At 35.7% G+C, this 22807-nt stretch overlaps 2 protein-coding genes across 3 annotated transcripts; one reads left to right on the top strand and one right to left on the bottom strand.

Moving 5' to 3' along the window:
* The first annotated feature begins 1123 nt into the window (after positions 1–1123).
* LOC25483466 (glucan endo-1,3-beta-glucosidase 8) lies at positions 1124–4001 on the top strand. The gene is made up of 2 exons (XM_013612160.3): positions 1124–1519; positions 2659–4001. Exons 1-2 carry the CDS (start codon positions 1167–1169, stop codon positions 3764–3766), a joined length of 1461 nt encoding a protein of 486 aa, XP_013467614.1. The 5' UTR covers positions 1124–1166; the 3' UTR covers positions 3767–4001.
* Positions 4002–9063: 5062 nt separating this feature from the next.
* LOC112419298 (protein DENND6A) lies at positions 9064–16070 on the bottom strand. 2 transcript variants are annotated; one of them, XM_024776789.2, is made up of 4 exons: positions 14344–16068; positions 14039–14231; positions 9501–9847; positions 9064–9414 (listed from the first exon to the last, which is right to left on the bottom strand). In XM_024776789.2, exons 1-3 carry the CDS (start codon positions 15807–15809, stop codon positions 9626–9628), a joined length of 1881 nt encoding a protein of 626 aa, XP_024632557.1. In that variant the 5' UTR covers positions 15810–16068; the 3' UTR covers positions 9064–9414; positions 9501–9625. The 2 variants fall into 2 exon arrangements, with proteins under 2 accessions (XP_024632557.1, XP_024632560.1); XM_024776792.2 differs by lacking the exons at positions 9064–9414; positions 9501–9847 and adding an exon at positions 12472–12768 and having other exon boundaries at positions 14344–16070.
* Positions 16071–22807: the final 6737 nt, after the last annotated feature.

The following is a 22807-nucleotide window of genomic DNA, read 5'->3' as shown; positions in this document are numbered from 1 at the left end:
AGAATCACGCGGACGCCCCTAAAAAGGTTCGAAAAAAGTACCATCCACGACGGGCCGCGAAGCCCTGGATATGTAGAAACTTGGGAACTTCTATTTGTCGTCCAAAGCATGTTCGTAAAAACCAATAAGAGCCGAGTGGAGTTTAAAGAAGCCGTCGTTTTCGAAAATGGGCCCCTGAAGACTTTTATCAAGCTACAATTCGACTCCCTCAACCTATAGCTTGGGGGAAACTGTTTCGGATTGGGCTATGGCCCATTTTGGTTAGACCCGAGTCTAATACAGGACCTGAAGGCAGGCGAGACCATACGATGAACACACCCTAAATCCCACTAGATAATGTGCGAACTAATTATTTCTAACCGTCCAGCCCGAATCCAATGCTAGAAAACCACTTAGATGGTCACACCTGTCCCTCAGGGACAACTATCCAGATGAAGGTTTAACAACCAAAAATCCTACTTATCCCTAATATATACCAATGCTTAGCATTGGGTCAGGTAACATACTTTTTATCATATTTTAACCGCATTTCTTGAACCCATATTGTGTGTCCGAGCACATGTAGGTACACCACGCCCCCCCCCCCCCCTGATAGACGACGAAAAGCTCAATCATTCTACACAGTGGATCTCGATCTAGCAAACAATAGTCCTAATTAAGTCTAATAGGATCAGTTTTCATTCTCTATGACCTCGGGATCTTTTGAGCTCCAAAGTTCTGTTCCCATGACATAAATGATCTCGAATCAATATGGAGTGCAAAATGAGAGATAGTCAATTAATAGTTTATTAAAAAAAAAACAATAATTTCATTTTAAGAATATCCGGCTTGCATCATACACCGAATTAAGGAACGAATCTTAATTTCATATTATGTAACCCAAAATAATCTTAATTCCATTTTCTACTACATTTTCCAAAAATAAAAATCAATTTTTTATTTTCTCCCATGTAAAGAATTTTTAAAAACTTTATAAGAAAATAAAATAAAAAAACTTTTTTTTTACCTTCAATGTTAAGGCACGAAATACACGCACTAACAAACTAATCTACATACACCCACGGATATAAATGCAGCTACATACATTTTGTCATTTTCAAATCATTCTGTTATATTTCAACATTCTAGAATCTTCCTAAAACCCACAAACACTCTTTGCAACAAAAATGGCGCAAGAAAATGCATCAAATTGCATATACCTAGCAACATTCCTCATCATCTTCCTAACCATAATCTCATCTTCCTCTGCTTGGGTTGGTGTAAACTGGGGAACAATGACAACCCACCAACTTCCACCTAAGAAAGTTGTGAAGATGCTTAAGGACAACGGGTTTCGAAAATTGAAACTTTTTGATGCTGATGATACCATTTTGACAGCTCTAATGGGTACTGATATCGAAGTTATGGTTGCGATTCCGAATGTCATGTTGAGCAAGATTAGTAACAGTCCTATGGATGCTGATTCTTGGGTTTATGAGAATGTTACTGCTTACTTGTTCAGAGGTGGTGTCAATATCAAGTTAGTTCAGTACTTTTAATCTCTGTTTTTTATTTTCAGTTAGTGCATGTTTGTTTCTACAGTGATTGAAATTGATTTTATTTAAAAGTGATTTGAACTTAAAGTGGTTTATGTCTTCATACATTTACGTTAAACAAGATAAGTTTCCGCGTAAAAATCATGTTTAGACTCAAAAACTACAAATCCTAACTTTCAGTTAGAATCAATTCTGAAGTCAATATCAATTATATTCGAAAGCAACCAAGCGTGTCAAAATCAATTTTACACTTCTAGAATCAATTATCGAGAGTCCATAGTGGAACGAAACATAAACAACTATTCGGTTTTCAGTTATTTTACTTTGTGCTTTAATTTTAGTGAAGTGATGCTAGTGTACTATTTGAAACTCTTTCGTGTCCCATATTATTGGAACTGATTATTATTCTCTTTGTTGAAATGTGTATTTTGTTTCTTTTAATTGAAATTGAAAGCATGAACCTTTCAATCAAAAATGGGTCCATCAGGGAACTGAATCCGCTGCAGTTGCAATCCTGACCATTGATATGATTTGGGTGGTTGAAATTGGTTTGTGTAGTTTATGATATCAATTGTACGATCTCACATGAATAGCGTTGATTTTACTGACTGCGTGAGTGCATGGATTGCTTACTACACGCAATTTGGGTTGGTCGTCCACTCGATATCCATGCGGCCGTTCGAGTGTCTCATTTGACGAGTAAAATGAAATCTCTTATTTTATTTCAATAATACTGTGATTATATGCAATCGTCCTCATTGTTATAGTCTAATGGTTGGATGTGAAGACGTTTTATGCGGGTATTTGGGTTCGATCCCAGGTTTCCATCTTTTCCCCTCCCTATGTGCGTTTGTTTGTGTCCACTAGGTCAATGTAATTATAGCTTTAACTTGTTGAATGTTTAAAGCCATGTTTTAACAGTTCCTGATACTGCATGATTCTGTTTGCTATGCATGATACCATTGCAGGTTATAAACTGATTAAGTAGCTTGGTTTGAATTAAGTAGCTAGAATAGTATCTCTTATTTGATTCAATTTCAATAATCTATGTCTTGATTATATGCAATGTAATTATAAATAGTCATACTTTGACTGTTCCTCACTTTACATGCTACCATTGCAGGTATGTTGCTGTGGGTAATGAGCCTTTCCTCAAAGCATACAATGGTAGCTATCTAAATAAGACCCTTCCAGCTCTCAAGAATATACAGACTTCACTCAACAATGCAGGGTTGGAATCAAAGGTCAAAGTAACTGTTCCATTTAATGCTGACATTTACTATTCACCAGACTCAAATCCAGTGCCATCTGCAGGTGACTTCAGACCTGAATTAAGAGACATCACTATTGAAATAGTCCAGTTTCTATATTCAACCAACTCAACTTTTACGGTTAATATCTACCCTTTCCTTAGCCTTTACTATGGACAAGATAATTTCCCGTTTGATTTTGCATTTTTTGATGGAAAGAATGAACCACTTCGAGACGGAAAAGCAGTTTACAACAATGTGTTTGATGCAAATCTGGATACCCTTATGTGGGCTTTAGAAAAAGCAGGTTATCCTGACTTGCATGTTACAGTTGGTGAAGTTGGGTGGCCAACAGATGGTGATAAGAATGCTAATGCCAAAAATGCAAAGAGGTTCAACCAAGGTTTCATTAAACATGCTCTGAGAGGTAATGGTACACCAAAGAGAAAAGGCATGATGGATTTTTATCTATTCAGTCTCATTGATGAGAATGATAAAAGTGTTGCTCCAGGCAACTTTGAGAGGCATTGGGGGATTTATGAGTTTGATGGAAAACCAAAGTATGAATTAGACATAAGAGGAAATCATAAGGAAAAGGGTCTTGTTTCTGTTGAAGGGATAAAGTACCTAGAAAAAAAATGGTGTGTTTTGGATCCAGAAGCTACTGATTTGGATGATTTGGGTAAAAATGTTGACTATGCTTGTAGCCATTCTGATTGTACAGCACTTGGATATGGCTGTAGTTGTAGTAATCTAAATGTTCAAGGGAATGCTTCATATGCTTTCAATATGTATTATCAAGTTAATGACCAGATGGATTGGGACTGTGATTTCTCTGGTTTGGCTATGGTTACACATGAGGATCCTTCAGAGAATGGCTGCAATTTCCCTTTGATGGTCGCTAGTGGTTCGCGTGCAGGGCTTTCCAAGATCCTGATGAAAGCAATGGAGGTATATTTTTTTGCTATGCTTTTGCTATAACTGAAAGATTAAGCAAGACATGGAATATTGGAAAGTTTGTTGTGACATATTCACTTTTTTGTTAGGAATCCTGGGGTAACAACTATATAGTTTTAGACACTTTCCTGGTGATTTTTTCTTCTTCAGTATATGTCACTTTATCTAGTCAAGGAATGATCAGTTGACTGCAGCATTTAATGCAACTATTAGCTTCTATGATCAAATATACCATACATATCACCTTCACTTAATCAATTATAGCTCACATCCTAGTCAATTTATCAATGTTTCTCGGACACAAAATCCGACGTCAAAACCAGATACATACTACTCCAATCTCTATTGTAAGAAAAAACATACTTTTTAGATTTATTCAAGAAATGATGTGTTTAGTCTTTATTAAGGAGGACTAAATACGTTATTTATTGAATGAATCTAAAAATAGAGATCGGATGGAGTATATTTTTTTCAAGTTTTATATTGTTTTTTCACTTTCGACTTTTATATTGTTTGTTATATTGTATTGTATATGGTGTCTGACTTTTGTGTGTCTAAATAAATTTGTGTGTCAAAAGAAAAAAAACTTGTAATCTGTTATGGTGACCGGTGGCGTTGTCATGACCCTAGATCAGGGTCAATTTTTTTTTTGGATGCAAAAAACTTTGAACTTTAAATATTAATTATAATATATATATATATATATATATATATATATATATATATATATATATATATATATATATATATATATATATATATATATTGTACTCAAATCATTTGAGGTAGTGGTAATAATAATAACAACATCTAGACCAACCTAAACATTTTTTTTTTGTCAAGTAGTCTAGTGGCTAGAGAAATTCACCTTAAAGGGTGTCTGGGGTTCGAACCCCAACCCCTGCACATATTGTGCATAATCCCTTACCAAATGAGCTAAGCTCGTGGGGACCGAACCTAAACATTTCTAATTGTAAATATCTAACAATGTAAAATATCTTCGCAATATGGAATTGAATCAAAAAATTATGTATTACTACTATACGAATTTACAAAATAAGTAACATATATTATTCTCCTTAAAAAAAAAGTAACCTATACTATTTCAAAAAAATAAAAATAATAAGTAACATATAATTTTTCTCAAAATGTAACATATATAATGTATTATATATAGAGATAAATAACTTACATTGTACCCAGGTAGTTCCTATGAAATAGGAGGCTCGGTTTTATTTTTAAAATAGGCCGCAGTAAAATCAAAATGCAATTTTTTTTTTGTAGTTAAGTTTCATTAAAAAATCAGAATCATAAGATTTTTTAAACACGAAACAAAATAAAATAAAATTAAGTGAAAGAGATGTGAAATTTATTTAACGATGTCGTTTGGAATGTCACTCCTACGTCGTAGGAAAGGGGAAAACAAATGGTTTATGCAAAAAAAATATTAATTGTTGTGATTCTTTCAATGAAATAGTTTTTCAAATTGACTGATTAAGTGATTGTTCAAATTGATGGTGGTTAAATAGCATCAAATTTATGTCCAGACAGTGGAACTAGAGTCTAGAAAAAACTCATTCATGTACTGAGAAAAAAAAGTAACATATAATTTTTTAATTTAAGTGGTGGTGGGTATTATAATTGTTTTTTAGGCCCATAATTTTTAGAGGCTCGGTTCGGTAGCGCTTATTGAACTCCCCAAGGTCCGGCCCTAATTGTACCAAAAGTAACAAGGTGAAGTTTATATCAAAAAATAAATGGTTAACAGTGTTTTACCCCCTGTAATATAGGTCATTTTCGGTTTTCCCCTTGTAAAATATTTTTTTTGAATTTCATTCTTGTAATTTGAAGATTTTTTGGTTTTGGACCTTCATGGAAAATTTTACCCCCTGCAATTGGAGCAAATTTAGGTTTACCCCCCTGCAATTGGAGCAAATTTAGGTTTACCCCCCCTGCAATTTGAGCAAATTTTGGTTTACCCGCCTATTAATTTGAGAAAATTTTGTTTTACCCCCTGCCATATCTTCGATTTTGTACAGTCAAAATTCTTGAAGGTCCAAAACCAAAAATCTTTAAATTACAAGGACGAAATCCAAAAAAAAATATTTTATAGGGAGTAAAATCGGAATGACATATATTACAGGGGGTCAAACACTATTAACCCAAAAATAAAACAAGGGGTGAAGTAATAAGCTGTCAAATACTTCCTCTGTCTCAAATTAACCGACTTATTTGATCATTTCACAAATATTAAAAATTTGTATAAATAAACGAGACAATAATATTTTTACTAAAGTACATTTAGCGAGTATAAGTGTATTTATCATTATGAGTGTATTTATCATTATGATAAATACAAAGTAAAATCTGTCTAATTGGAAGTGGTGAAATATTAGAGTAAAATTGGAAAAATGATTAATGTTGTAATAAAAATTGAAAATAAAGGTTATGGTGTGTGATACATAAACATTTTTAACTGAGTTTGATGGAAAGAAAGTAATTGTGCATATATTTTATGATTTAAAAAGTAGATGCACACTTGACTAACATAAATTATCAATTTAAAACTAAAATTATTAATCTGATACAAACTCAGATAAACTTAAAGAACGTTGTGATACATTTGGCCTAAAAAACAACTAAAAAGTTTTCAATGAATTTGTAGCAACAACTATACATACAATGTAGGCATATTTCACCCTCCTTGTGCTTGAGGACCGGCAACCCCGACGCTTAAGCGTGCAAGCCAAATCCCACTTCTTTATTTCATTTTTTTATGTGGTGGTTGGAGTTTGAATCTCGAACGTTACATATATTATGCATTGTCCCTATCAACTAAGTTAAACTTACGAGGACAACTTCTATATTTTTTTATTAAACCAACACTAATCTAATCATTATTTAATTAAAAAAATAATAATTACCCTACACTGATACATGTGTACCTTCACCGCATAAACCATCATAAAATTCTAACGAGTAAATAGACAATTACACCCCTGAAATTGTAAGTTTCGTCAATTATCCCATGAAATTGCACAACGTTAATCAATTTACCCTCTCCGTCAAATTCTTCTGTTAGTTAACATGACGTTTTGCAAATACCCCCCCTGAAGTTTTGCACTTATGTGTTAAATGCTTCCCGAACTTAAAAATTTATATTTTTTTTCTTATACTTGACTCAAAAGATATTAAAGACAAACAAGGAAGCTTTATAAATGCATTTAGGATTCAAGGAAGAGTTTAAAGAGTTACTTGGTGAAGGGTACTATGGTAGAGGAGGATTACCAAAAGTGTTTAGTGAAAAGAAATACATTGGTGGAGTTGAGGAAATTCAGAAACTTCATGATGACAAGAAGCTTGAGAAATTGCTTGATTGTTGTGAAAGGATTGATGACATTGAAGGAGGTGATAGTGGATGTGGGGTTTGTGGTGATATAAAGTTTGTTCCTTCTGAAACATGTTATGAAAGTTGTAAAATCTACTATGAATGTGGTTATGAAGAAGATGATAATTGTGAGGTTGGTGGGTGAGTGTGGATTCCAAATGTGTTCTCATTGCAATGAAAATAGCCTAATAAAGATGTTTCATGTGTTGTTTCTAGTTACATATTTCATTTTGACATTTAACAATGAAAATGGCCTGAGTTAATTGTTTGCCTTTAATATCTTTTGAGTCAAGATAAGAAAAAATATATATAAATTTTCAAGTTCGGGGGGTATTTTACACATAATTGCAAAACTTTAGGGGGCTATTTGCAAAACATCATGTTGACTAACAGAAACATTTGACGGAGGGGGTAAATTAATTAATGTTGTGCAATTTCAGGGGAATAATTGATTTTTTGTTAATTTCAGAGAGATAATTGACGAAACTTATAATTTCAGGAGGGGTAATTGTTTATTTACTCAAATTCTAATATTATCCTTTTTGCTATTTAATTTTTAGGTCCTGAAAAAGAAAAAAAAAACATTTCAAAATCAACGAGTTCACCCCCACGTCAAAGTCCAAATACATGTTTTCCAAAAGAGTAATGATATTTGAACAACCATTTGATCAACTTTTGTGACAACTTCTTTTTTCTCTCTTTTCATTGGTCAAAAATAATGGAGAAAGAAAAAGGAAGAGAGAGAATAAGATAATAATGTAAGTATGAAAGAGAAAGTTGTTAAAAAGTTGTCACAAAGTGGATTGTACATATATCATTTCTTTTTCCAAAAACCTTTTTTTATTCTTTCGTAAAGCATTTAGACACGATTCCGCACTAAAACACGATATCAATGGGTTTGTGGCCTTTTTTAATCCTTTTTTCCACAAGTTATGTATTTTCCTTAACGTATGTATTTTTAAATCACCAATTTTTTTCTTTTTCCCAAATTCTTATTTTTTATATCGTTTATTCAAAATAGATATGAACAAACTCAGCTATACCATAAAGATAAATTATAAGTAGACACCACTACTGCATTTACAATTACATAGAGGTTTGATACATGAGAAGTAGTAGTAACCTTGGCTAAGGAAGTGGGTATTAGAAATAAAGTGATTGTTACCATTACAAGATCAGAAACAGCAAATGCAAAGAGAGGAAGAAGTGGCAAATTAATTGAGTCACTTGACCATAGTTGTAAAACGAGCATTGAAAAGTGAAATGCTTGAACTTGCTTATCCAGCTACAAGAACAAAAAAAGAAGACATTCTAACGACCTTAGAAATTGGGGAGGAAAGTACAAACAACTTGTCATCGTAGAAGGTATCTTCGCCAGATATTTGGTAGCAAGTTAGGGTTGCAGTGTAGTAATCAAAAGGTGACAAAAAGAAGAGGAAAGGTACAATGGTGTTTTGAATATTTCGAGTACTATCCCACATAGGCATCTCCGTTAATATAATCATCAATTTAGTAACAATTTTTTTGTAAAAACAGTAGAATTAATATTAAAAAAGTATCTCTAGTGAGTGTTCTTTTTTTTGGGTGGTGGTCGGGGTTTAAACCTCATATCTTGTTCTAAAGACACTGTTTATGGTTTCCAAACAAGGTAATAAAATCATAATTTCCCATTAAAACTTGCTTCTTTAAACTTGTTAAACAGTGCCTTGGAATATATCATTAGCATGTCTTTAAATAAATTTCAAAGAGGTGTAAATGTCAAAAAGTGGACAAAAGTGACTACTCTCATTAAAGTTGACTTTGGAATGGGACAAAACACTAATCGCACCTGATTTTCCTATGACAAAACTTGAACGAAGACACAAAAGACTAATCGCACCTGATTTTCTATTGACAAAACTCAACCTAAATTTGACAAGCTGCAAATTAAATATAAGATAAATTATATTTTCAGTTCATATAAAATATCTACTATTATCTATGTTTAGTCTAATAAAATACTCCACCTACTCTATTTTCATAATTGGTCTAGGTAAATATTCAAGTCAACAGTTGCCACGTGAACTTGCTGAAAAACTCATTGAAGAATGCTACGTACTAATTTACAATTGATCATTCAGAATATAAACAACATGAAGTCACAATCTCTGCCAACAAAGGTAATCAACAAACATAAGCTCAGCATAAAAATTCCATGCATGTTTGCCGAGAGAGGAAGTTATACCACGCCGGCTGCTTCAAGTGTGTTGACCGATATAAATTGTGGTTCTTGCACAGCAGTTGACTTGAAGAAGAATAAGATGGAAATCAGTAAATATGTTGTAATAAGTTACTTAAAATCATTTTATGATGTATGCAAAATACTCTTACCTCATAACCTGTGTCAAGAATCAAAGAACTTTTCTCAATAAGAACAGACGTAGTGTATGAAATAATCTGTCCTCCAACATGAGAAGATCCTAGATAGCAAGAACACTTGTTTCACGATTATCCCATTATCTCGGTGATGTAGAAGACACAACTGCAACTTGTATCAGAGGATGTCCAGGAAGTTTTGTCACTTCTGGACTTTCATGAAGAAGGGATGCCCTTTGGGGATTTGAAAGCATAAGTTGTTGCATGTCCTTAGAAAGTACATTGAAAACTGCCTGAAGGTCTCCTCTTAATTTCTGACTTGTAACCGTGGAATCATCACCACCCTTTCCAGATTGCTGCATCTGAAAGTAGTATTTAACATAGATTAAATTGGATGTTTTGTAAAATTAGTTTCTACGTGAATTTCATCCGTTTTTAATCCATTTATTTGTATAGAAAGTGCATATTTAAATCTTACTAACAACTGACATATACTTTTTTTAAGACTAAAACATTATTTTTATTGACTTTAGGGACTACTAGCAGTTTATAAATTTCAAATAGAGGCTAGTTTAAAAACATTCAAGTATATGAATTTTATAAAATAAATAATCCCCAATATAGGGGTATAATACTTATGTGCCGCCTTGCACTGTTGCACATAGTATAGTATAGTATAGTATAAAAGGGTGATATTCAGATCTTGTGATGTAATAACCAAAGCTGCCACAAATAGATAAAGAAACTCATGGCAGTAGTGCAATGGTAATGTGTACTGTAAAAATAAAAGGGGTAAGTGAAGGGAAATGGTTGTCACAGTGTGAGTGTGGGAAAGCTACAAGGGAGGTTTATTATTTTTCATTAACATTTTATTATTTTTAAAAGGAAGACATGCAGGAAAAGGAATTCATTTATTGGTTGATTCAACACATTTAACTGTGTGGAGTGGTTGGCCTCTGAGCACTCGTTGGCTAATGTGGTATCTTTCAACTTTCAGAGATTAAAAAATAGCAAGCTGGCCATATTTTTTAAATTTGAGTAAGTCAGTCACACCATTCATGCTTTGTTTTAGGAACGCAAACAGAGATTTTGTAGAGTAAATAAAGTGCAGAGAATTCCTACGGTAATTGTTGCGTGCGGTGCATATTGTCTCAAAAGAAACAGATTCACAACAGGTGGGCATCTCCTCTCAGTTAGAATGAGACCCTGCGGTAAAGACACTTTGTTTACTCGTCATGTGCACCTTGAGACAACATGAAACAGGTGGAGACATGAAGATTGTCTGGGAATGAATCTCTGAAGGAGTATTAGACTTTGGGTTGGGCCTAACTCATACCCTTACAAAACCGACTTGTAAGGTGCGGATTACACTCACTTATGTAAACTCGTGTTCAGGTATTAGCTCTTTCAATGTGGGACTCATAACACACTCCTGACGCCCAGGACTGGAGTGTGATCCAACGGATCTTGAATGGGCTCATATACCAACAGCGGCAACTAATGGGCCCATACATAACCAAGTTCAGCAACCAAATGTATTAATCCTTGGCCTTCTTTACTATCCAATATATGTGGTCCTTTTCCTCCTTCGTGAACGTTAAATACAAACCACTCATAAAACATGTATCACATTAATCTCTTAAACAATACATTTTAGTGTTTCTATGATCACTTCGATATATCTTCAAGGTTTCTCCAAATACTCCCCCATCATCTCTCATTAAATACATTATTTCCATTTTTCACATTCACCTCGAGAACAAAGCACTTCAACAACTTATTGTCAGGTTCCTGTTCTAACATTTTAAGAAGTCCAATTTGAAGTTGTACCTCATCTTATGGTGAGATTTTAACACTGTAGAGACCAATAATTTTGATGAATTTTCATGATATTCAAATTCTTTAACTTCACTACAGGCTACTGACTACTGCATGTAACATGAATGGAACAAGACCGCGTGAGTGCAAAGGAGTCTAATAATGTATGACAGCCTTTGCCAAATAAACTCACCAATATGTTGTTCAAATATCTTTGACATCAAGTGCAAATGAAATTGATCAGGACAGAGCTCTTGAGTATGAGAATGTCAAGTTACAAAATCATCCTCGAGTCTCCTCTCATGCTCAATCTACCAGCAATTCCATACATCATTGTGCACCTCAACTTGCACATGAAGCTACTAGATTTTCTAAGTTATTGTGAACCCTTTATTTCTTCATGGAGATCATCTCCATTGCTTTTCTCCTGGTACTAGCATGCGTCTCTGGATGAATGCCCAGTGAGGCAAGATAATATCATGAGAAACGAAGGGAGATAAGACATTCATGATGAAATAAAGGGGTTCCTCAATAACTCAGAAAACCCAGTAACTTGGTGTGCAAGCTGAGGTGCACAATGATGTATGGAACTGCTGACTAATTGAGTTTGAGAGGAGACTTGATGACGATTTTGTAACTTGACATTTTCATACTCAGAAGCTATATCCTGATCAATTTCATTTGCCCTTGATGTCAAAGATATTTGAACTACAAATATTGGTGAGCATATTTTTGCAAAGGATGTCATATGTAGTCAGACTCCTTTGCATTCATCTGGTCGTATTGCATTCTATGTTACATGCAGTAATTGGTAGCCTGTAGTGAGGTCAGGGAATTTGAATATCATGAAAATCCATCAAAATTTATTGGTCCTAACGATATTAAAATCTCACCAAAAGATGAGGTACAACTTCAAATTCTACTTCTTAAACTAATAGAACTGGAACCTGACAGCAAGTGGTTGAAGTGTTCTGTTACTGAATGTGAAAAATGTAAACTTATGGAAATAATGTATTCCATGAGAGATGATAGTGGGCCCATTAGATGTCGCTGGTATCGGAGCTTATCCAAGATTTGTCCACCTACTATGAGGTTTCCACTTTCAGGCCACTTGGGGCACGCTCCAGATGTCCAATACTGGGCGTGAGATAAGGATTCAACATTGGTTTATAAGTGAGTGAGAAAGCGAGAAGTATAAGGGAGGAAGGGGAAAATTGAAGGGTATCAGAATTAGCAAGTGGCTATTGGGGGAAAATACTAAAGGTGGGAGCGGGTCCCTTTATCAGTGCGGCGGTCTTTCCTATTCAAGTTTTCATGTAGTTTTTGTTTTGATACTGAAACAGGGACTTACTCCTCTGAGGTGTAATGCCTTGGTTTCTTTATCTAAATTCTGGTCCTATCAGCCGCGTTAGTTGATTGGTCTTTATAGGGAATATCCAAGCTCCACATTGAAAAGATGTAAGACCTGAAATAGTTTACAACGAGGAGGCACCCATCATCTTACAATGTAGTTGAATTTCATGTAGAATGCCATATGGGAAGATTTTAGTGTTGCTTCTCATCCCTCTTTTCTCTGATACCAATACCACAAATGATTTTGAGCTACAATTCTACTGAGACACAATGCAAGAAATAGAGAGAAAGAAAAATCACTCAAATATTTTGAAACTAAATTCTGAATACTTTTGACTAATAGGCCTTAAGCATGTAATGTACGGAGAGGTAGTTACAGGTAACAGCGGTGAGAAATGTAAATAACTCCGATATAAACTAACAGAACGTCTAGGCACTAATCAGCTAGCTACAATTGCATCACATGAACAGAGAATGTAGAACGCATACAGAACGTATACTCTAACAGGTTGGTTAGATGATGAGTTGCATGAATTCAGCTCTGTTTACATTCCCAAAACAGACTATGAATGATTGAGATCATCATACAAGACTCATTTAACTATACAAAATACAAGGAGAGGAAAGATAGTTAGAAGATAGTCTATTATGTTTAATGTTTCAACTTGGTCCCATCACAAATTTTTTGGGTCAACCCACACTGAAAGACTACATGTATATGTAATTCTTTTATCAAAGAATTTTCAATAAAACATCTTGACAACAGTATAGTACAATGGCAGATGGGTAAATATGGCAAAAGGCACAAAATCCGTCATATAAACACGGCATTGTGCTGTATGGTGCCACCATTGCGGGCATACCTTTACAAATTTCCTGTGGAAGTTGTCAAATAATATTTGCTCGACAATATGTAAAAACGTATGGATGAAAACATTTTCTTTGCTACCTAAACAATATCGAAGGTCAGCTACTGTTTGTTTAGAGGTTGATTTGTTGATTGTTTGTAACTGTTAATTAAGAGTTGGTTAGCTAGTTAGAAAATAAGGCATACTGGGATTGTCACTATTTCCTCTAGTAATACCAGTTGGTTCATAACACAATATTTAAATATTTTTGTGAAACATAAAATGCGAGGAGAGAGGAAAGGTATGATCAGGAAGTTGTCATATATTTCTGTCCTGACTTTAGCATCAGTCATAATGTAGTGGCTGCCATTATATTTGACTATTTGTCTAACAGGATCATAAACAACGAAAATGAATAGCAAAGAATAAAGTCCCAATAAAACATTTTTTGTCTACCAGCATGTACTATATTAGAGACAAGCTCAGTCAACAAACTGCATAAAATCATTTGAGGGCCTCAGAAGAGAAGATTACCTGTATTTCTTTGAGGAGAAGTCTTTCTATAACACCGAAGGAATCCACAATTTCAACCTCAGAAAATTTAGAAATAAGCTGATGTATGTCTGCTTTTATCCTTGCTTGCCTCCACAATCTATCTTGCTCTTGCACAGCAACAGCACGCTTTCTTTGAAACCACGGCTTAAAGTTCGGTCCATTCAGGAATCGCCTGATGAGAGCATTCAACGAAATCAAGTGCCAATAAGAAATTTAATTAGTAAAGAACTTCAACTTTAGTGCAAATGAAAGTACATGACAAATTTGAAAAACAAGATAACAACCTGTATAAGTCAAGCCAGTTAGATTTCATTCGCTTTAAAATGAACTTCCCTGGACCTCTTGCCGATAGACTAGCAAGAAATTCATTGGCATCAAACGGAGGTAGAGAAGGAGGGTCTGTGTAAGGAGAAGATCCTTCTAATGGTATTGTAGTCCTGAAATATGGGGAAAAGGGCGCCAAGAAATTAGTAGTGAGCTCCAAGAAATGTCTCCGTAATATCTCATTGTTCACAACAGACATTGACTCCTCGACTCTTGGTGACAACCCAGCATCTATCAGCCTGTTTAAGATAGAAGTATCTGGCTTAGTCGTAGCCGAATAAGTACTCCAAATGGCTTCCTTATGTTCAGTCATTAGACAAAGAGGACCGTCTCTTCGCATCTTAACAGCATTCAATAAACTTGTAGGAGAGAACCTTCTTAGTGAAAGTTGTTGAAACCCAAGACCTTCAGGTCTACCAGAGATTCTGCCAGTAGAAGACCTATTCGATAGCGCAAGCCGGTTTGAATTAGGAGGAGGGCTTCCAACCGAAACAATATGTGGAATGTTACGAAGCGCTTTGAGGAAGAAAAGATTCGTCACACCTAATATAACTGGTGGGAAAGCTTCACCTTCTTGAATTGAGTTTAATTTTGCAAAAATAGGGTCATGAATGGTAAAATAAGGCCGAAAATCAACACTGCAAAGCAACGGTGCAACCAAACTCACAAGACTAGCAACAGCCTCGCAACATTGTGGAGGCGTAGGGGCAATGATAAGCATTGGTTCACCAATAAGCAACAACTCCCATAACAACCAAAGCTGCAATAAAAGTCCACGAAACGATCCAAAAAGATCCGAGTCATGAAAAAGACCCTGCAGGACAGACTGATTGACTGTTGCCGCGGAAGAAACATAATCGTCAACAGGCAAACTAAGAGCAGGCGGTAAGTTAACTTTAAGCGCGGCATTACCAATAGGAAGATCCATCACCTGACCAGGAACAGGAGGTGGCCATTTTGAAACAAAAGCAGCAATATGTTCAAGTGCTTTTTTACCAATGTCGAAAAACAAAGGACCTACAATCTGTAACAAAGGTCTAAAAACACTAGAATAAGGACAATGAGATAAAATCACAACAGATTTCTGTTCGCCACCGCGTTTAAGCCTCTCATCGTGTCTCTGTCTGTTAAAAACATAACCATACAAATATTCATTATTACGCCTGCAAATTCGAAAAAAGAAAATGCAATCATGAATGCTGGATCGGTTTTGATGCTGCGAAACGGAATCGGGGAAGGAACTGTAAGCAATTTCAAGCTCCTCTTCGCTGGAAAGAACACCATGTGGATAACATTCTTCAACGAGTTGGCCTTGTTCGAGATCGAATCGAATAGCACAAAATGCAAAAACCCATTTTTTGAGTGATTGTGAGTCAACACTCGGACTCACTTCCGTTTTCAGTGAAAACGAAGGAGACCTGCTCATATCGAACAAAATTTCTGTTTTACGCTACCAAAGCATAATAATCATTGATCGATTATTCGATCGATAATAGGATTTAACGAGTTGGGGATCAATTTGGATAATAACGACGTGGAATTGATGAAGATCTGGTGAATGAATTTAGGGTTCTATGTTTGAATTTCAGACCTAGAAATTTATGACAAGTGTAGGAATTGGAGGCGGTGGAATGGGATGTGGGAAGCGGGTCTGGCATCCAACTTGACAACACATAACATGCGTTGGATTTAATTAGTTGTATATTTTTGTACGGTTATTTTAGATGAGAATTGTTGTTCCCACGTATAGTAAGGCTGTGCCACACGAGTAAAATACCAAAATACCCTTCGGCAGTTAACTGCCGAAGTTTTGAGTAAACCGGCGGCAGTTAACTGCCGAGGATATGTTTCATCAGATGAAATAGCCACCTGCTCCCCCTACACTCTATTTTCTTCATCAACTTCATTTTTCATCTCCATTCCAATCCAAAAATCCATTTTTTTTTCATCAATCTTTGATCCAAAATCATTCAAGCATCAAGCATAGGAGGTATCAACACACATTTGACGTAAAAAAACAGGTATTGTGCATTTTAGTTGATTGATTTTTGTATTATTTTATGGGTATCTACGTGAGTTACGTAGAACCCTGTCATGGGAATCCTCGGCAGTTAACTGCCGAGGGAAACTTCGATAGTATAGTGCCGAGGAAAACCTCGGTAGCAAGGTGCCGAGGAACTCTTGTGAAAAATTTTCACAACGAAAAAATGGCAGCTACTGCCAAATTTTCAAATTTTTTTTCTTTTGTTTTTTTTTTCTTTTTTTTGTTTTAATTCATCATGGCATTGATGTTTATACATTATGTAGTTGTTAATTCATATTTATATGTTGTATAATTATAGTAATGGTAGAGAATGCGAAAGATGTTCCGGGAGAGACAAAACAATCAGAAATTCACTATCAATCTTCAGCATAACCAGTTTCACACTCTGAGGTGACCATTCGCAAACCAAACTCATATCTCTGAACTGTTCAAGTAATTCGAACTCTCTGACCATCATAGCGGACATATGCAATGTCTTCCTACTTAAGGCATCTGCAACAACATTAGCTTTACCTGGATGATAATTCAAACCAAAGTCATAATCTTTCAGTAACTCTAGCCATCTACGCTGCCTCATATTCAATTCCTTCTGATCGAACAAATACTTCAAACTCTTGTGATCACTAAACACCTCAAATCTCGAACCATACAAGTAATGTCTCCATATCTTCAATACAAAGACTACGGCCGCCACCTCAAGATCATGCGTAGGATAATTCTTCTCATGAACTCTCAACTGTCGTGAAGCATAAGCTACCACTTTACCTTCTTGCATAAGCACACCTCCTAAACCTAACTTGGACGCATCACAATACACCACAAAAGGTTCATCTGACTTCGGCAAAATCAACACTGGAGCAGTCGTCAGACGCTTCTTCAATTCACCGAAACTGTTCTCACAATGGACATCCCACACAAAAGTTTTACCTTTACAAGTCAACTGCGTTAGCGGAAGAGCTAACTTGGAAAAACCTTCAATAAACCTTCTATAGTAACCAGCTAAACCCAAGAAGCTTCTAATCTCTGTAACTGACTTAGGAGTCTCCCATTGCGATACCGCTTCAACTTTAGACGGATCCACAGCAATACCATCACCGGAAACAACATGGCCAAGAAAACTCACCTCTTTCAACCAGAATTCACACTTAGACAATTTGGCATAAAGTTTCTTCTCTTTCAACACTTGCAAGACAATCTTCAGATGCTCAGCATGTTCTTCTTCAGTCTTGGAGTAAATCAAAATATCATCGATGAACACAACTACGAACCGATCCAAAAATGCATGGAAGATGCGATTCATATACTCCATAAATACTCCAGGTGCATTGGTAACGCCAAAAGGCATAACTTTATATTCATAGTGACCATAACGCGTTCTGAAAGCTGTCTTCTGCATATCCTCATCCTTTACCTTAATCTGGTGATAACCTGACCTCAAATCAATCTTGCTGAAAACACGTGCACCCACTAACTGATCCATCAAATCGTCAATTCTTGGAAGTGGATACCTATTCTTGATAGTTACCTTGTTCAACTGTCGATAATCAATACATAGCCTCATACTACCATCTTTCTTCTTTACTAGCAAAACCGGCGCTCCCCAAGGTGAAACACTCGGTCTAACAAATTTCTTCTCAAGCAAATCCTCCAACTGTTTCTTCAACTCAGATAATTCGGAAGCAGACATACGATAGGGTGCCATCGACACCGGCTTCGTTCCAGGAACAAGATCAATAGAAAACTCGACTTCTCTCTCTGGAGGCACATCAGGAATCTCATCTGGAAAAACTTCAGGAAATTCACACACCACTGGTAGCTTATCAATCACCGCTTGATTCTCAATAGATAAAGAAGCCATCAACGAAAACATCAAGATACCATCGCGTTCCAGTTGCTTCAGCTGCTTAGTAGATAAAAACTCTGCACCAGTCTCCTCTTCGACGGAAGAGAAATGCACTGACTTGCTAAAACAATTAATAAGAACGTGGTTGTACTCTAACCAGTTCATACCCAGAATCACATCCATACCGCTCAAAGGTAGACAAACCAAATCCATTTCAAAATCACGACCAAACATAGACAAAGGACATTTCAAACATACGAGAGAAGTAGTCACCGAACCCTTAACTGGAGTTTCGACAACCATCTCTCCATTCATATCAGAAAAATCAAGACCCAAAGCAGAAACACAATCGAAAGCAATAAAGCAATGCGTAGCACCAGTATCAATAATAGCAACAAAAGGAGTATTATTAATATACCAAGTACCTCTGATCAAGCGATCCTCGTTCTCCGTCTGAGTACCAGTCAATGCAAAGACCCTACCAGTAGTCGGCGCCCTCTTAGGCTGAGTACACTGTGAACTAATGTGACCCTCTCCATTGCAGTTAAAACACACGATGTCCGTACGCTTGCAATCCGCTACAATATGACCCTTCTTGCCACACCGGACACACTTCTTGATCTCTTCAGGGCAGACATTACTTTTCTGGCCTTTCCCTCCACAATTGAAACACACAATCTCAGTAGCATCCCTCTTCTTAGGCCGCCTATCATCGACCATCCTCTGTTTCCCTTTATCAGCAGGGGCACTGTACAGCTTAGGACGACTCTGCTCTCCCTTGCCCTTCCTCTCGTTCACAATCTTATAGTGAGCCTTGGTATCCTCTTCATAGATCCTGCAGCTATTGACCAAATCCAGAAAAACTCTAAGCTGTTGGCATCCAATCGCCCTTTTGATGTCGGGCCTCAAACCATTCTCGAACCTGATGCATTTCGAGAACTCAGCATTCTCAGTAGTATAGTGCGGGTAAAACTTCGCCAACTCAACAAACTTGGCAGCATACTCAGTCACAGACATGTTTCCTTGCTTCAACTCAAGGAATTCAATCTCCTTCTTTGCGCGAACATCTTCCGGAAAGTATCTTCTCAGGAACTCTCTCCTAAACAAAGCCCAGGTCACAACAGCCCCTTCTTGCCCAAGGGTAGGTAGAAGGCCAACCCACCAGTCATCGGCTTCCTCAGCTAGCTGATGAGTACCGAACCGCACTTTTTGATCTTCAGTGCACTACATAACACGGAAAATCCTCCCAATCTCTTTAAGCCACGTCTGGGCTCCATCAGGGTCATATCTTCCTTTGAAAGTTGGAGGGTTCTTCTTCATGAAAGTCTCCAACATCCTATTCTCAGCATTCGCACCAGCATTTGCGTTAGGTTGTTGTCCCACAGCTTGGGCAACAGCTTGTAGTGCAGCAGCTAACGCAGCATCGTTTCTTCCAGCCATTCCTGATATTCTACAAAAGTAGCAACAACAACATAAGATAGCAATATAAATATTACTAAGACTCGACACGACTCTTCTAATTGACCGGACGAATCAACCTGCTCTGATACCAATTGTAACACCCCGTTTTCCCAATATAAAAATTTCTTAAATCATTTATCAGAGTAAACATCACAAACAACGGGATGTCACATAAAACATAATCCAAAACAGTTAAATAATAATTTAACCAATATCTTAAACATTGCAGCGGAAATTATATCATAGACATAAAATGTTTTGGCACGCAGGCCCCATCAGAATAATATTTCAAATCATAATCCACAATATTATAAAAATAACATATTAGTCACGTAAGAGAATGAAGCATGCATATAACCCCATCCCGTTACGTATCAGAGCGACCTAGACGACACAGTGAGGCAAGGCCACTCACGACGGCAAACTGCACACTAAACACGATCACCTGCAAGTTACCCATACGAAGGGCAACATTTTCAAGCAGAAGGGGTGAAATTTCATAACAAAATAACATTAATCAATGTAATTACGAATCATAAGTTAACATCATAATCATTTCTTTAACAACTTTGCATAATTGCTAAACAATTATCACGTAATCATATATTCAATTATCATGAACAACATAACATCATGTAATCATCATAATATTCATCATAGATAATAATATATCATAATTCACTTCTTTAATAGTTCATATAAAGAATCACAGCTTTAAACAATTTCATGATTTAACAACTTAACAACTCGACAACTTCATAACTTGACAACTTGACAACTTAACCTCTTGACTATGCAACTTAATCTTCTAATCATGCATGTGGTACCAATCTTTGAGCTTAAATAGGCTCTAGGGCATCAAGCCCTCAACTTTATTTGAGTGTAAAAAGGCTCCCAGGGCATCAAGCCCTCAACTTAATTGAGCAAAGGCTCCAGGGCATCAAGCCCCCAACAATGAAATGCTAATGCATGGACTCGACCTCTTAACATCTTAAATCGACAACCTCTTATATAATCCAATAATTTGGAACTTCATCATCTTAATCAACTTAGACCGACTCATGCAGCTTAGTTAAATAACAACAGCAACACAACAGTATACAAAAACAGCATGACATAATAATATCAAATGCAAGTCAACAACGTCTCAATTATTCACATATAATTCAAGTAATGCATATACAATTATATCACAGTATAACAACATCAAATAATAATCAACATCTTAAAACATCATATATACATATAACACTTCATCAATCATGGACAATATCGTATTCACAACATATACATTCATATACTAATTCATCAATCATATTCAATTATTCACTGTGACCTACGTGCAGTAATTTGACTATAACTCTAGTTCTATAAATCCTTTTGAAGTCAAACCAACGGAATTAGAAAGCTAACATTTATACCTACAACTTTCGTGTTTACACCTAAGACCAATTCTGTACCAATCAATACTAGTTTTCATTTCAAATTCGGACAAAGTTGTGCTGAAATTCATAAAAATTCACTAAGACCTCCTTGGAGTATTTTCATCATACCTCCTAAACCAAAACTCATGTTTACGCCACACCAAAGCCATTGGAAAGCTAACAAAATTATCTACAACTTTCATTTTTACACCAAAACCCAGTTCAAAACGGAAACGTGTGAAAAAGACGCAAGAACATGTAACAGAAGATGCTATCACTGTGCAGCTCTCGGGAAAAATCAATTTTTCACCCAAAAATCCCAATTTTGACTTTCCCAATGCCCAAATTTGATTCCAAAATTTGTCTAAACATTTATATAGATCAAAAGAGACTCAAAATCATATAAAACTTGACCAAAAACATTATTTTAGAAAATCATCAATTAACCACTTTTAACCCTAATTCTCAAATTCTCAAAAACGAAAATCTACAACATGTTAAATCCAATTTTCAGAATCAATGACTTAAGATTATTGAATGTTAGTCTCACCCTTACCTTATAGATGAAAATCGCAGCACTCCTAGGTCTTCCCCCTCCTCTCGGCTTTTTCTCCCTTTTCTCCAAAATTGATCGTACGTTATGTTTTTTCTAAACTAGGTTTCTCCTATTTATAACCCTTTTTCTATTTTATCTTATTTCTCTTTCTCCCCCAAAACTCTCTAAAATCTCATAACAAACTCTCAACTCAATCTTATTTCTATTTTCAAATCTTAATCTATTAAATAACAACATAAGCCACTTAATAAATCACATAATCAAATAAATATATTTTAAACTCTTCTTAATAAATTTTAGACTCAATTAAATAATTAAATAAATCTAATAATTCAAAGAGGGCGTTACAATTAATCCCATCCCGTTACGTATCAGAGCGACCTAGACGACACAATGAAGGCAAGGCCAACTCACGAAAGCAAACTGCACACTAAGCACGATCACCTGCAAGTTACCCATACGAAGGGCAACATTTTCAAGCAGAAGGGGTGAGATTTCATAACAAAATAACATTAATCAATGTAATTACGAATCATAAATTAACATCATAATCTTTTCTTAGCAATTTTGCATAATTGTTAATTAGTTATCACGTAATCATATATTCAATTATCATAAACAACATAACATATTTGATAAACACTTATCACATAATCACGTAATCAATCATTATCAACAAGGCATCTTAATCATGACAATGCGACAATGCTCTTAGACTCCTTATATGCATGTGGTACCAATCGTCATCATAAGTATAAATATACTTTAATCGTGCGGAGGACAAAGCTCCTAATAAACGTGCGGAGGACAAAGCTCCCAATAAACGTGGTGAGGACTAAGCTCAATGATATGCTATGCATGGACTCTTAACAACAAAACACGTAATCACCGTAATCAACATGCATCCAATAATTTGGAGCTAAACGTCATCTTATTCATTACACATAATCATTATGCACTTAGTTAAATAACAGCAGCAGCATAATCAAGTCACATAACAGGATGATATCATTATATCAATAGCAAATCATTTGCATCATAACTAAACTTTCATATCCTACATGATTGTACAATACATTAATCATGCTCAATTAAT

Source organism: Medicago truncatula, chromosome 2 (assembly GCF_003473485.1).
Source record: "Medicago truncatula cultivar Jemalong A17 chromosome 2, MtrunA17r5.0-ANR, whole genome shotgun sequence".
Lineage (NCBI taxonomy): Eukaryota > Viridiplantae > Streptophyta > Magnoliopsida > Fabales > Fabaceae > Medicago > Medicago truncatula.
The sequence above is the reverse complement of the archived record's forward strand: the minus strand, read 5'-3'. Positions and strand labels throughout refer to the sequence as shown.